General features: G+C 38.4%; 1 protein-coding gene across 1 annotated transcript; it reads left to right on the top strand.

Moving 5' to 3' along the window:
• Positions 1-3491: 3491 nt before the first annotated feature.
• LOC306919029 (hydroxymethylglutaryl-CoA lyase, mitochondrial-like) lies at positions 3492-15696 on the top strand (the record flags this gene model as incomplete). Its single annotated transcript, XM_079531877.1, has 11 exons — positions 3492-3641; positions 5027-5240; positions 7080-7181; positions 13024-13085; positions 13395-13502; positions 13819-13914; positions 14310-14458; positions 14570-14633; positions 14733-14921; positions 15234-15359; positions 15631-15696. 11 exons carry the CDS (start codon positions 3492-3494, stop codon positions 15694-15696), a joined length of 1326 nt encoding a protein of 441 aa, XP_079388003.1.
• Between the last annotated feature and the right edge of the window lie 493 nt (positions 15697-16189).

The following is a 16189-nucleotide window of genomic DNA, read 5'->3' as shown; positions in this document are numbered from 1 at the left end:
CTATTATTATTATCTGAAGGAAGTCAATGACTTCAAATACCTGGCCTCATGGGTCAACTCAACAGAGCAAGATCTAAAAGTGTGGAAGGCATTTGCATGGAGGACCCTGAATGGCATGGAACACCAACCTTCCCCGACAAACCAAACTCAACTTCTTCAACAAGACTGTAGAATCTGTTCTCCTATACAGCAGTGATTGCTGGACCCTGAAGCCAACTCTGCAAACGTCTCTAGACGGGTGCTACACCAGAATGTTACATGTAGTGCACAACATCAGGAAGAGTACACATGTTATCAACAAGAATCTGTATGCTGTAATATTCAGGGTGAGCGACAAAATAGCAGCCAGGACAATGAGACTTGCAGGACACTGCCAAATACACCAGAACAAACACTTGGGCATCAGTCACAAGGACATCTCATAATAACATGTATGGATGAGAAGAAAGATGCAGGAGCGCAAAGCACCAACAGGCTGGCCGAATGTATGGAGAACCGGGATGACTGGAAGCAACGATGGAAAGCTTGTCTAAGGACAACCTAGAGAGAGAGAAAGAGAGAGAATTACAAGACACAGACCTGGTATCTCGTTCATTTCATCATAAGCAAAAAAGATGACCAAATAAAAAATACAAAAAATGGCAGGCTACAACAATGATAGGTATCACAGTGAATGTTAATTATCTATAATGATTATAGCTAACATAACTCGTTCTACATGTATGCAAACTCTTGACAACTGACGTAAAGTGTCAGCACAAGAAGCAGGCAACTGAAAATGTCCCTTACTGACAGGATAATAGACAGGATAATAGATATTTCTTGTGCAACACATCACAATAACCACTTATACATGCACACGTCTCTCACACACAGAATATGTACATGCCTCTACAACAATATTCAAAATACTCACCCATACTTGGCCTGTGTGGCCTAGCGTGGACTAGAGGTGACCTCAGGTGTGGAGTAAGTAGGACTTGAAGGTGCTGAATCCTCCAAGGCGGGTGATGCTGGTCTGTATTTGTATTAGCAGCCATGCTCCCATGCCAGCTGAAAGGCAAGCCTCCAAACCTGATGACATTAAATGTAAATGAAAAAGTGGGTTCATTGTACATGTCATAAGTCATAATTGTTATGCATCTGGATTTATGCTTTTGATTTATATTTTAATTATTTCTTGTCTAACATGTTTGTAAACAGCTGAAGAACAAGACAACGGACAAAATAATTCCCACAATGCATTCATATAAGTTGTCAAAACTGAAATGAAAACAAAGTAAAAAAAAAAAACATTTTAAGGAACTATGCTTAGGCCTAGGCTTATAACATTTTTGGTTCCTGGCCATCATTTGGCTGAGGGCCCCCTGGAGCTCCCTCTGACCCCACTTTAGGATACACTGACCTATAGGCCTATATAAATATAATATAAATGTATACAAATATATACATATGTATATGAAATCTATTTATAAATATGCATATGTATACATGGGCCGGTGGTTCCCGGGGTGGGGTCTGGGGACCCCCGGGCGTCCTTGGAGGAGTTCCGAGGGGTCCCCAGCTGGATGATGGTTAGGAACCAAATGGACCCTTATTGATCTGTAACTCAGAGAGTGGACAAATGGAATCCCATTTGTACACTCTCACAATTAAAACATTGATTTTAAAATAGGGTCTCAAAAATAGAAATACCACTAAATGGGGATCCGTAGACCAATGCATGTCAAACTGGAGGTCCTTGAAATTAAACAGGTTGAGAATTACTGCCTTAGCTATAAACATCTTCTCTAATGGAGGTCCCTGGCATATCTTTTCAAATGGGTGACAATGACAATGGCACATCTTAGCATTAAAACTGGCTTATGGCCAGCCTAATTAACAGTGGATTGTGCCTTCTGCCTGCACTATTCAGATGTTTAATTTGTCATTTTAATGCCAATAGAAAAATCAGTGATATACACACTCCAACTCATTTTCACACGGAAATCCTATAGTATTATACCCAGTCCTGATGGTGGCGGTAACGTCACCATCATGTCGATTTTGACCAAATAGAGCGAATCTGGCGATGCCACTTCCGGTTCAAGGAATCACAACATCCGGGAATAGTTTGGACTGGTGCAGCAATATCAAATGTCCGGAATGCTAAGCGATCATTGTTTATTTTAATAACTAAGACAAATTAAACTCTAATCAAGCCCAAAATATCGCATTTTACGCGGCGATGCATGCGCGATCACACGCGTGCGTGATCGACCGTGCACGCGCGGATTTCGGCCGGTTTTAGATAGATTACATCAGCCGTTAGCCAAACAAGCTAATAGTTGCTACATTTGGTTATATTAAACTCTCGATTACAGGGGATTAAACTATTACGTCAATAGCGTCAGTGGCCATAAGGGATTTATTGATTCAGATACGTAACTGGCCATAAGGGGGTTTTAATGTAAAGGCGCACTGATGCGCCGTTCGTCGTGAGGGTGTCTGTTGTTATGTTTTGCTAGCTAGCACAAAAGCTAATGAATCTTTGCCTGGATTTAGCATACAGATTGACCTAACAGATGAAATCCATTCACAATCGTCAGCAAAGAAATACAGCGGTACAAACAGAAAACACTCAAATAGGCGTTTTTGTACTTACAGTATGCAAAACACAAAAGAGCCTGTATCTGCGTCAATCTTGGGCAGAAATGGGGAAGAAAATCGCCTGCATGCTTTGGACTTTAGACAGTAGATACGGAAGCGAACTCCGTAACCGGAAATATGCGTCAAATTATAAACCCCCCAACAACTAGTCGCGGATCTTCAAAATAAAAGGTTAAACGGTGAAATCGTAGCAATACGAGGAATTAATCAATAAATCCTTGCGATGAGTCGATTGAACCTTATTGAATATATGTCAGTGCAATGGATCACAGTATGTCAACCTACTCATTGTTGCATACAGTACCAATGTAACCTATCTAAGATAATGATATTAAAAAAACAAAGATTGTTTGATTCAATTATAGAATCAGAACATATATGAACATATACACATGAACATATACACTTTTTAAATGTAAAACCATTTGCATTGTTGATAAGAACATGTTGTAAGAAAGACACATTTGAAAGTTGACAAAGACCTTTAATTATAACAGGTCTTGGAGACCATGTTGGAGACTGGCAATGAAAATGTCATTGCCCTTCGTTGAAAAATGAACACCGTCCCTTAAAAAAAGGTCCTTGTGGTGACTAAGAATGTCTCTGTGCAGAATCACTGCCCCATTATTGTTCTGCAGAAATTCTTTCACCTTGCCATTCACCCAGATGCGGGTTTTGTTCATGCTTTGGGCACTCCTGACCCTTCTCCAACTGCATCTGGCAGCTATGCCAGAAAATACAACGATTGTGTCAGGACACATGTCCTGAATGAGGCGCAAATCCCGCTTCATGCTGTTGAACAGCGACAACCGTGGCACTGCTCCCAAATCGTTTCCACCAACATGGAGAACCAGGAGGTCAGGAGGGTGCTGAGTTCGGAGTTCCAGGTTCATCTTAGGGAGCACGTCTCCCCAGCGCATCCCACCTTTACCCATCCAAACAACATCTGCTGGCAAGTGAAGGTCTGGCCCAATGGTTTCACATGCTCGGGGGTAAGCCCGAGCAATTAGGCTGGACCCCACAATCCAGATAGATTTGGCTGTTAACAAAGACAAAGACATATGCAATAAGATTAGTACAAATTACATGTTTAAATTCAATTTATAATTGAATATAACTTTATATTTTTCTTCTAATAACTGGATTATTATACTTCAATAAACATATTATTTAAAAATAAACATTTCGTTTTCCTATGATCCTATATTTGAGCATATTTACATAATGTAGGCTACATCATAAAGACTATTTGAATGTTACAAAACGTACACAAATCCTCGCAATCTATTAAACAAAGAAGTATAAATAAGGTTACCTGCATGTTAAGACTTTGTCAAATCCATTAAAAGTTGAATAGTTATTTATTTGTATGCCACTGCATGGTGAAGCTCTAAACTAAATTTCATTGTTTCATGCAAGCAATGACAATAAAGATCTATCTATCTATCTATCTATCTAATTAGTTCTAGGAAGTTATGTCGAGTTCCAAACATTTCATTTTGCACATTAATTAAAATATATCATTAAGCTGTAAATTCTAACAAACCCAAAAATATACCCTTCCACAACCTTTTCAAATCTCCATTGTTGTATTTTTGTCCACCAACCCTTAACCATTGTAAAGGTGGATGTACAACCATCTTTACACCCTTAACCCTGGTTAAGGGTTATATCATGGTGGACAAAAAACGGACACGTTTTTCGGAAAACCGATGGAGAAACTCCGTTTAAAAATTCGAATTTGCTTTAATTTAATCTAGATACGTATACCTTCTTTCCAAAATATTACTATTGCATGACCTATAAGCCTAATTCATTATTTGTAGTACTTACATCTCGCCTCCCGTGATTCCAACGCCATACTTTCTGTTGTTAGCAGTATTGCAGTAGCAGTATTGCAGTAGCGATACAGTCACTGACGGTCAGTTCAGCAACACTGAAGTAAAAACACGGGTACATTTCAAATGTTCCCGCACTTGAAAAGTAGGTCAAAATGTTCAAATGTCATTGGTTGTAACATTTTCAACGTCATATCAACGGACTAAACAATTGGCTATAGGTGTGTACGTGTTGGGGGGCGGGGTGGGTGATTCTGGGCGGGTTCAAAAATGCCAGGGCTTATTGCCAACCGGGAACTGACACCAAACTCATCATCATCTCATCAAGTCATCATCAACCTACAAACACAATACAAAGAAAAATGACAACTCCAACAAAAATACCAAAGGCCATCTCCGCTGAAGGAGAAGAACTCCTAGACCAAATTACATTAATCAATGTAAGTGATATTTAACTAACCGATACACGTACGTGGGTCATGCTCGGTGCCATTTCAGCCTATAGTAAACTTTATTTTATTGTTTTTTTAAATTCCAAGTATCGATGCCAAACGCTGCCCAAGGCGGAATTGCGGAAACAACTGCAGGCGGTGGGCAGTCAGGTAGTGGACACCCTCTCCAACCTGGAAGCAGAGAGAGACCGACTGCGCCAGACATTGGCCGGCCTGGCCGATAACAACGCGAAGCTGCTAAAGCAGAAAAAGAAATTGGAGAAACCGACATGTCCAACATGTGGATGGTTCGGCATGGACGGTGAGTAAATAATAGGCCTATAGCGTATTCACCATGTATTCATGAACTTAAATATAATGACTGTATGTCTGAAGACTGAAGGTAATCACAATAAATGATATATTATGTATTTTTTTATACTCTTACAGAAGAAAAGGCTACAGAAGAGGATCCAGCTGGAGAATGACAAATAAATAAGTTTGAGAAATAAAACACATGATGTTCTGTTTGTTATTTCTTACACACACGTATTGGGTATTTTTGACCTCAATATATACGATGTATTATTTTCTAGAACAAGTAGGCTACTTTCTACTTATATTTGATAAATCAACACTAGATGCTGCATCACTCCAAGATATGTACTCGTTTTTGCTTTGATAAATATGATAAATGCATTAATAGATGAGAGTACAATAGTGTAAAAAACAGAAAACTGTTTGTTTGATACAACATACATTTTAATGATTTGTTTTAATGCAAAAGGAAGTGACATGAGATATTTCTTTAATTTATTTTTAAAATCTGATTTGCTTGTTGCCTGTCTGATTTGTGAAGACTATGCAGCTCTTTCACTGCTCTATATATTACTGTGTTGCTTTGCATTAGTTAAATAATCTTTATTTATCTTTATTATTTGTGTGTAGGCTATTTTGAAGTGAATACATAACTGTTCCCAGTTGTGCTTCAAGTGCTGTTGATGTAATCAGTGTCACCTTTTCAACTTTTGATGATTGGAACAGCGAAGTATTGGTGACAGCAGATCATAAAGTATTCTTGTAACACATTTGCTCCATATATACTGATATTATCAAAGAACGTGAGGATTGCTAAATTAGGATCAAATTATTTGATGCCTTGATCATTTTGATAAATAAAGATCATTTTTATAAATAAAGATCATTTTTATAAATACAAATTCATCATCAAGTCATCAAATAATTATTATATCATTATTAATAATGACAAGACAAACAGATCCAACACTGAAATATCATTTGAATAAGTAATCAAAACAAGAAAAGGAAATTGTCTTGAGACTGATAAAACCCGCCAGATATGTTAAAAACAAGGACAACATTTGAAGACACGGCACAATGTTACTCCAGCCAATGCATTTTAAAAGCCCAATAGGTGGAAATAACCAATGTGGCAACTGCTGATTAACTCAGCTCAATGCTGCGTGCACGTTATTTGTTTGACATGTGACAAAAACAACCAATAGCAGCATTCTCTGACTGACACGCCCATCAATACCTTGGTTTAAAACCAATCTAACCTAGCCTAGTCACAACTGGCTTTCCTACAAACCCGACGACATCATGACAATGACAAACGACGACCACCTTAACAAAATCAAGGATAAATTTGAACTCCTCATGGTAAGTTTAAACAATTATCTACTAAATGTTGATTTTAAAATATGTTCGTAATTCACACGAGACAGTTGACCATGCCTACACCTTGTATATGGCGGTTTAATATATCATATATTTATTTTGTTTTTGTTTCTCTTACAGCACCAACTCGAAGATGACTCTGTATCCAAGGCTGACCTGCAAGGGAAGATAAAAAATGTTGGTAGTGTGGTGGTGACACACGCCAACACCCTTCATCGCCAGACAAACTTTCTTCAAAGAAGCATATCGAAAATGCTTCACGATAACTCGGTGGTGGCCAGGAACATAAAGTTCCTCCAGAGGAAACCACCGGCACCGCTGACATGTGCGTCATGTCTGTCAATGTTTGAAGAAAGTAAGATGTATTTATAATTCCTAATAATAGGTTAGCAGAATAGATCGTATTACTTTTCAATGTAACGTAATTAACACGATGATTCTATTTTATATTAAACTTTAGCACTGGACGCAAACATGGACCCGGTTCCTGCCGATGAGGGGGTTCCAGAGGCTACAGAGGCCGCAAGCACGGAGGTTCCAGACAGTACCGACAATGACGAAAGTAAGCAGTATATTTATTTTATTTATCTATCACGCATTGGTTAGGTTTCTCCCAGCAACCCTTATTTTGAACAGCCTATTGTCCATAAGCGAATGTTACGAACTTAACTGCGGTGTCTTACCCGGTTGATGTCCCGAAAACCTTGTTTTGACCATAAACGACTGAAAGCAGCACATAGAACGTGCAGCTTTATAGAATGTTGACGTTCATGCAGTCCTTGGCGTATATAAAAGGATATAGACTACTTACAATTCTTAATTTAATCGCCTTTTATACTTTTTCAATGAATGCACTTAACAGTATTTCTATTTTGTTTTTATACTTTAGTATTGGACTTGGAGCTGATGGACAGTTTGGACGAAGGAGCTGTGTAAACCCAACAATAAAAAAAACCTACAATACGAAGTTGTTTGTCCAATTCATAGTAGCCTAACTAATTACGTTGGTGCATGTACTGATTAAATGTTATAACTAGCCATTTATAGTTCTTCAGTATCAAAAATGCTATTTATTTTAAACTTCATTATGTTGACCTAATATTTACAATGATTAAGTAAAATGAAAAGACAGGAAGCATGAATTTGCAAATGGATAGTGCAGATATTAATTTCCTGATGGGCCTGCAATTGAAGGTATGCCTATAATAAGTACTGTACATGTATTACTTGACTTGCTAGCATTTCAACTGTGGCACTGATACTGTAATGTGAAGGGTCCCTTTGAACTCTTCATTAGACATGGTCTGATAAGTCTCATTTGGCCCAGGATTCATTTGACCATGTCTGATACATAACAGTGTAAGAAGTAAATATGCCTATTACTGTCCATCCATGTGTTTAGCCAGATAACAGTGAAAACATGTGAAGAGTAAAACCAGTCCAGCTATATTAGACTTTAATGTTTACAAAGCTTCTAGCTGTAGTTCAATATTTATCACTAATATCAACTTCATGTGTGGACAAATAACATTGGTTGCATCTTAAAATGGAAAAGGACACAGTAATGCAGTATGTTTTTTCTATTTACTTCCATTCATTGACACAAATGTTCTCCAGAAGAAGGGTGCCAGTGCATTAGAATGATAGTATGCAAAAATCTCCATTCCCAACCCTTCACTCAATATTTAAATTGGCACACCTAGAAGTAAATAATAACATTCTATCTTTGCTTTTGGTTCCTCAAATTGTAATGTAAGCAATATGCTACTAAAGTGTGTACAATGCTCTGTCAAAACAATGTATAACAGTGATGATAGACACTTTCTTTGTACTTTGTAAGTTTAGAGGACTGATGGGTGAAATGATTTGCAGTTACAAAATATATTATACAGGAAGGAAGATAGAAGTGATGATGCTTGATTTCAGGTGGATCTCAGGCATTCTGCTGACATCCGACTATGAACTCCATAATAGTCCATATGTCTGTGTCAAGGAAGGAGCTGTCATCACCCGGGTCATCGGCCTCCACTGTGCCTCCACTATGGTGGTCTGAATGAAAAACAGATTGATAGCAATCTTTCATATGAAAGAATATTCCAGATGTACATTTGCAAACTTTTAATTACATGTTTTCTATGCAGCTATAAAAAAAAATCTTCTTTCAAACAGCAAGGCTAACTTACAGATTGACTTGGCTCTGGTACTGCCACTGCAGTGATGGTAATGGGGTGCATTTTGCATCCCAAAACGCAGATTATTGATAATGAACCCATCCGTGGAACTTTCTGGACTAGGCCTACTGTAATGTTATGCCATTTCATTTACTTTGTTGTCTTGTGAGGAGACAACTGTAGTCCGGAAATGAAGTAGAACAGTGTCTTTGACGTCAAAGCCACCCGTTAATCTAAAATATCTAAACCCAGACATTACACAAAAAATAACGCCAGGAAAGTGTTCTAAATCTTATAAACGTCATTGATATATATTTTTTGACAAAAAAGGTGAAGTGACCCTTTAAGTTGTTCTGTCTGAGCCGCCAAACAGCTTAATGCAGAATGGAAATATGAATCTTGAAAATGCTCAATTCATGCAAAATGAGAAAAACAAAAATACACACAATTTATTTACCTCAGCACTCTACTTTCATCTTAGCTTTGCAACCTATTAACAGACCTGGTAGGCTATCCAATGAATTCCATGTTCATACATTATTGTCAGACTACCACAGTCCTAAGGTTGGTGACACAAGCACATATTTACAATGTCACCTTACTGTCAACTTACATATTGACGGTGGTTATCAATGTTATCAATGTTAAGAATCTGAAAGGATTTTAAGCTGACCTATAACTCTGTCATGTGTAGTATAGCCAACATTGAATCTTTTCTTGTACTTACAAAACACATGTCAAATATCAAGAAGTGTCATTTATATCAAGGTGCTTTACCTAAAGAGCAGTTACTTAAACATCACAATTATATCATCGTTAGTTAACAGATGAAGCCAAACACAAAACAGACCGAGTTGAAGAAAACATTGAGTCATACATGCGTATGTATGAATTGTGTTTTTCCAATAAAATAAATGTCAATTTTAATATTTTTTAAATCTTCAATAAAACCATGAAGATCATTTCATACATTCTAACATCATATAAGTGCATAAGAAATAACAGACCAGAACATAATTTTTTCTTCCCCTCGTTTTTATTTACTCGATCAACATGATCAGGGAGGCAGCGGTGGATCAGAGGTGGAGTGGCTGGATCGTAACCGCAAGGTTGCCTGATCGAACCCAGGCTCCCCAGAGTTAGTGTCGAAGTGTCCTTGAGCAAGACACTGAACTCCAAATTGCTCCCAATGTGCTGGCTAGTGCCTTGCATGGTTTCTGCCGCCATCGGTGCATTACATTTACCCATTCACACACACATTGCAGCGGAAGCCATGCAAGGTACCAACCAGCACATCGGGAGCAATTTGGGGTTCAGTGTCTTGCCCAAGGACACTTCGACATGTAGACAGGAGGAGCCGGGATTCAAACCGCCGACCCATGGATCATTGGACGACCTGCTTTACGGGTTGAGCCACCGTGGTCCTGTCAAAGTAAACGAAAGACAGAATAGATTATTATTGTGAAGTTTTCAGACATACAGTGTCATTATATTTCAACAAACTCCATTCATACATATTTGACTCATTATTATTATTATTCATACGTGGTACGAGATGCGGAGGGTGCGCCGGCAACTGTTGGCCAGGAGGAATGAGCCACCGTGGTCCTGTCAAAATAAACGAAAGACAGAATAGATTATTATTGTGAAGTTTTCAGACATACAGTGTCATTATATTTCAACAAACTCCATTCATACATATTTGACTCATTATTATTATTATTCATACGTGGTACGAGATGCGGAGGGTGCGCCGGCAACTGTTGGCCAGGAGGAATGAGCCACCGTGGCCGCCGTGGTCCTGTCAAAGTAAATAAAAGGAAATTTCATAATTGCTCTTCAGATGTCAAGGTATCACTGTGTAAAGCTTTCTGTACACCGTTGTATACTGCTCACCTGTGGAGTAACTACAAGGTGAGGGTACCAAGATGGCACAGTGCCAGTCAACTGTTTGTGAACTTGGGGGTGCCTACCTGTCAAGCCCTTCTAAGAAACTTAATGTACAAATTCATGTGTCGACTAGAGGAGTCTGACAACTGTGTCATCAGGTTGTTAACCAACCCTGTGCTGAGCTCTAATAGGTTCTCTTCCATGATTTGGAGACATTAGCGAAACTGCCTCTACAGGCTGTGAGCATATGCACTGTGTATGTATGTATATATGTATATTTTAATTTTTCTATTTTTAATTGTTTTATTATTTACTGTTCCTCTGTATGTGATCTGGACCGTGAGTCTGTAATAAAGATTGAATTGAATTATATTTCAACAAACTCCATTCATACACGTATGTTTATTGACTCACTAGGGGCCATGGGGGACTTGTTTCTCTCCAGGGCTTCAAACTGCTCTTCCAGACGCTGCCACTCCTCTTCCAGCGTACGGATTGCTGAAGTGACTTGGCAGGCCACCTCAGCAATGTACGCCAGCAATTCCTGCCTCTGGAGTTTGAGACGGTACTAAAAAAATAAACCATAATTAACTTCACATCTGTATGATTGATCGATTGAAGTATGTATTAACAGTATGTATAATGGGTACATTACATTGTCTTAATTATGAAAATAAGCTTGATGCATATATTAAAATCTTACTGTGTTCATAATGTGATTGAAAAGGTTACTAATTTGAAATGGCACCAATAAATGTAATGACCCAAGTGTACTATTCTTACACTCAAATGTCTAATAGCCAGTATTGAAGTGGTCTGATTTTTTCCAGAATTCAGACACAGTTAAAATCATACTGTACACTTAATTCAAACGAGTGTAAAACTGCTAATTATCCTTTTCAAAATACGTTTTCCAACACTGTTAAAGTAAACACGTGTAGCACATGGTGTATCATTTAAGATTTCGTCATCTGACCATTGTCTGTAGATCGTTTAAATCATAATTACTTACATGGAGCTCACGCAATTCCACCCGTTCGGCGTTCATTTTGGTGAATAACGTGGAAAATGTGTGTGGAAAACTGCATGTGTCTTTGCTCACTGCTCAGACTGCTTTGCGGTAGTTATTTCCGCGGGTCAATTTCAACTAATATAAACAGGAAGTTACGCTACGCATATCTAGTTATTTGATTGGTCCGATGACATGACATTCAGAATGTTACAACCAATGGCATTAGAGCAAGTTGAAAATCACCCGCAGTTCTCAATTCCACCTGCTAGCCAACTAAAGGAACTGTACTCCAGCCAGCTAAAGACGTTTATGATCTGCGCAGTTTACCGCAGGAAACTTATTTTGTTCTTAAACGTAAGTAGACTACAATTAAAGAATGAATTAAGCCAGTGGTTCCCAAATAGGGGTCCGGGGACCCCTTGGAGTTCCAAGGGATCCTCAGCTAAATGATATAGTTTGGAACGAAATGAACAAACCTTATGTGTCTGTAACTCAGAGTTACCTCAATATTCCATAATGTTGTTATCAAGTGTTGATATGCAGGTAACCTCATTTATATTTATACTTATTTGTTTAATAGATACCATGGATATAACTGCATCTGTTGCAGATTCTACAGGTGGGCCAGAAAAACGTAAGTTTTGTAACATCCTAATAGTCTTTATGATGCACATTGTGTAGCTGTGCGAGACGTGACACACCTCGCGGCAAAACATCACCATCTTCACATCTGCATCACCACGCTGCAGTAATATCACACTGAAGTAGTCGATCCCAACACAGGAATATGCAACGACCGCAGCACAATCAAACAGCTGTCAGTGAGACATACCATGTTACTCCGTGAATTTGGAAGTAAAGAGTTGTGTCATGGTCTCCTGATTCACAAACTCAGTAGGGTCTACCTGTGCAAAAGGAAATTGTAGATCTACTACTTGTTAATTCTCTAACCATGCACTTTTAATGTTACACTCATGACATGATAACGTATTTTCTATCACTTTTATCTCATAGCTACCATGGATGTCAGAGCATCCCTTCCATCCACTCACACGGGTGCAGAATGTACTACCCACTGTCCAGAAAGATGTAACTTTGGTACAATTCAAATCACCTTTATTATGTACATTATTCACATAAAAACTCAAAAAAATGATTTGGAATCACATCCAAAATAGACAGAACAGCATTAAAATGTTTATTGCACTATAGCAATCCAGTTAACATTCTTACAAGAATAATTGGATATTCAATTACATATTGCATTGAATCAAGTAATTTGTACTAATCATATGTTACTAATCATTGTCACATATCTCAAATTGTCACAGCTCTCCCGAAAAGAGTGAGAATTGTCGAGGTTGGACCGAGAGATGGGCTTCAAAATGAGAAGGTTAGTACTGCTTTTGTTTTATGATTATATTTAACCAAAAAACATATACATATTGTGCAGGAGAAGTTACAAGCCAGAAGGCTTATCAAGAACTTCCCCTAAAAGTATACACATTAAAAGTACAGTACACTCTGTTTAAATACAGATATGCATGCAGTACATACAGTAGATGCATCTATATAAATAACAGATTTTTTGGAAGATTGAATGAATAAGTGCTAAGTATTATATACTGCAGCAATATAAAGATCTCCTGTGACTGTGTTCAAATGTTCTCTTTTTTTTCTTCTTCACCCCCCCTCCCCCCAGACCATTGTACCGACTGAAACAAAAATACAATTTATTAACATGTTGTCAGAAACTGGGCTGACACACATTGAGAGCACCAGTTTTGTCTCTCCCAAGTGGGTGCCACAGGTGAGTTTGATTTGATGAGGTTCCACTGATTCTATCGCAAAATGCTAACCTATTATGTGGCAAATATAGCAGATCTACAAGCTCTCAATGCGTCTAACACATTGAGAGCTTGTAGATCGCCTACGTCCGATTATCTTATTCAAGCATTTGATGTGGTCAAACTAGCAATGTGTTCAAAAGAATCTCCCATAAAACTCATGGTGTGGTTAAAACCTCAATCTGCTCCTTTCACACTGTCACAGAATAGAATATTAGGACACAATTGTTCAGTCATCATGAGATTGTATTTTATTTGAATTTCTTTGTGGAACTATAGATGGGAGACCATGATGAGGTGATGAGAGGATTAATAAAAAAACCTGGAATCTGCTACGCAGTCCTCACCCCCAACCTAAAGGGATTCCAAGCTGCTGTGAGTCTCCAGCACAATCAATCAAAGCTACATTTTGACACTTGTTTTAAAGAATAAAACATCTTGTTTTAACTAAGGTCTTTGCTAGAGATATCCCATTGGCTTAGTGGTTAAGATGTGGGCTTTCCAAACGGGAGACTGGGGTAAAATTCCCAAGCATTACACAGTGGTTCTGAACCTACAGGTGTCCATTAGGGGGGAACTAAGCTTAATGATTGATAGTTGATCTACACAATTAATTGCCTGCAGCATCTCAATCGGTAGCATTCATTTACATTATCATGTGTCTTAGCAGGTTTCACTATTGTAAATGTGAGTATTTTGTGACAATAGCGCAAGAGCAACAAACCCTGCCAAGCTCAAATAAAGCCTCTTCCATCTTTCAATTCCTACAGGTCAAGGCAGGCGCGTCGGAGGTCGCCATATTTGGTGCAGCATCGGAGCTGTTCAGCAAAAAGAACATCAATTGCTCTGTGGAAGAGAGTCTGCAGCGCTTTGAAGAGGTTATGAAGGCTGCTAAAAAGGCTAATGTACCAGTAAGAGGGTAAGGGCAATTTGACCTTTTTTAGTTTTTGATTATTTTTCAGTTAATTGTTTTGATTTGTTGTCATTATTAGGTTCTAGTAATAATGACCCATATTTCTTATTCCTACAGCTATGTGTCATGTGTGCTAGGATGCCCATATGAAGGCAAGGTGGCACCTGAAAAAGTAGCACATGTGAGTGTGTGTGATACAACAATATACTTACTTTTTGTTTTAACCAAACAAATACAATTCCCTTCCTTTTAATATTTTTACTCCTACCCTGATCACCAGGTAGCAAAGAGCCTCTACGCCATGGGCTGCTATGAGATCTCTTTAGGGGACACAATAGGAGTGGGCACCCCAGAGGGCATGAGGAAGATGCTGGAGGTAGTCACCAAGGAAGTGCCAGTCAGTGCCCTGGCGGTCCACTGTCATGACACCTACGGGCAGGCCTTGGCCAACATCCTCATAGCCTTAAAGGTCAGTACCTCTGATGAGACTTGTTTGAACACGAGGAATGGCAAGTTGCCCATCCAAAGTGTAAGTAGGCCAGATGCTAGATAAAATAATATGTGCGTAAAAAGATAGATTATATCCATACACAGGAGTTCAACCTCCCTTGATTATTAGCAACATTTCAACCAGATATAATTCCAAAGACTGTTTTGACTGTTTTGACGTCAACTAATGACTTTACTTTGAGCATTTCATTCTAGACAAAAACTGTAAAATGTAACTACTTTCATGGGTACGCATGAAAGTCATATAACGTATTGATATTTTCACCGACAGATGGGTGTCAATGTAATTGATGCATCAGTGGCTGGACTGGGCGGATGCCCATATGCTCAGGGGGCCCCCGGAAACGTAGCAACGGAAGCTGTGGTCTCCATGCTGCATGGACGAGGAATTCACACGGTAATGTTCAACACCTACTCTTAATCTCACAGCATCATATTTCACATCTTCACTTATGTCACTCTATCATCAATATCATGGTTACCTATATGTTTACTCATTGATCTAATCTCCAAGATTAGTGTTTCTGCTTTTCTTTTTTGTTGTAACCATGTTAGTATGTTGTACAATGATATCACTATTTCTTTTGTTTTTTACATTTATTGGACATTTTGACAATGCTTCTTTGTGACTTCTGTGTTTGCTTTGTGTGTTTCTCTGTGCGTATCAGGGAGTGGACCTGCACAAGCTGAAGATTGCAGGAACATTTATTTGTGCTGCCCTTAACAGGCAATAGATACTTTTTTCCTTTATTTTTATCTCATCTTTTTTACATTTGTATTTCAGCCTTCTTTGTCATGTTTGACATTAAACAAACTATTTCTAACATCAGTTGTCTGATTTTCTGTGCAAAAGCTAAATGCATCCTCTTAACTTCAAATATTTTTATTTGACCAGAAAGATAATTACCATACATCACTCACAGTGACTGACAGACTTTAAGACTCATCAGTCACTTGGCATAGGCTAGCACCACACAGTAATTACAACATGCATGCATTGTCAGGGAGCGTGTGTCATACACAAATATACCACACAATTTATATTTTAGAAACAGACTTATCTCACTTTTTGCCACAATGTGGCAAATCTGGCTATATGAGACAATTGGGTGAATTCTTTCTTTGCTATGACAGAAAAGGCCTAGCTACTGTTTGTTTAGCATTGTTGGCCAATAAACTAAAGGGTAATAATTTGTAGGCCATGAATATATTTCACCCTCTCACATT

This window comes from Electrona antarctica, assembly GCF_951216825.1.
Source record: "Electrona antarctica genome assembly, contig: scaffold_46, whole genome shotgun sequence".
Taxonomy (NCBI): domain Eukaryota; kingdom Metazoa; phylum Chordata; class Actinopteri; order Myctophiformes; family Myctophidae; genus Electrona; species Electrona antarctica.
Note: the sequence above shows the minus strand (reverse complement) of the source record. Positions and strands in the feature narration are given on the sequence as shown.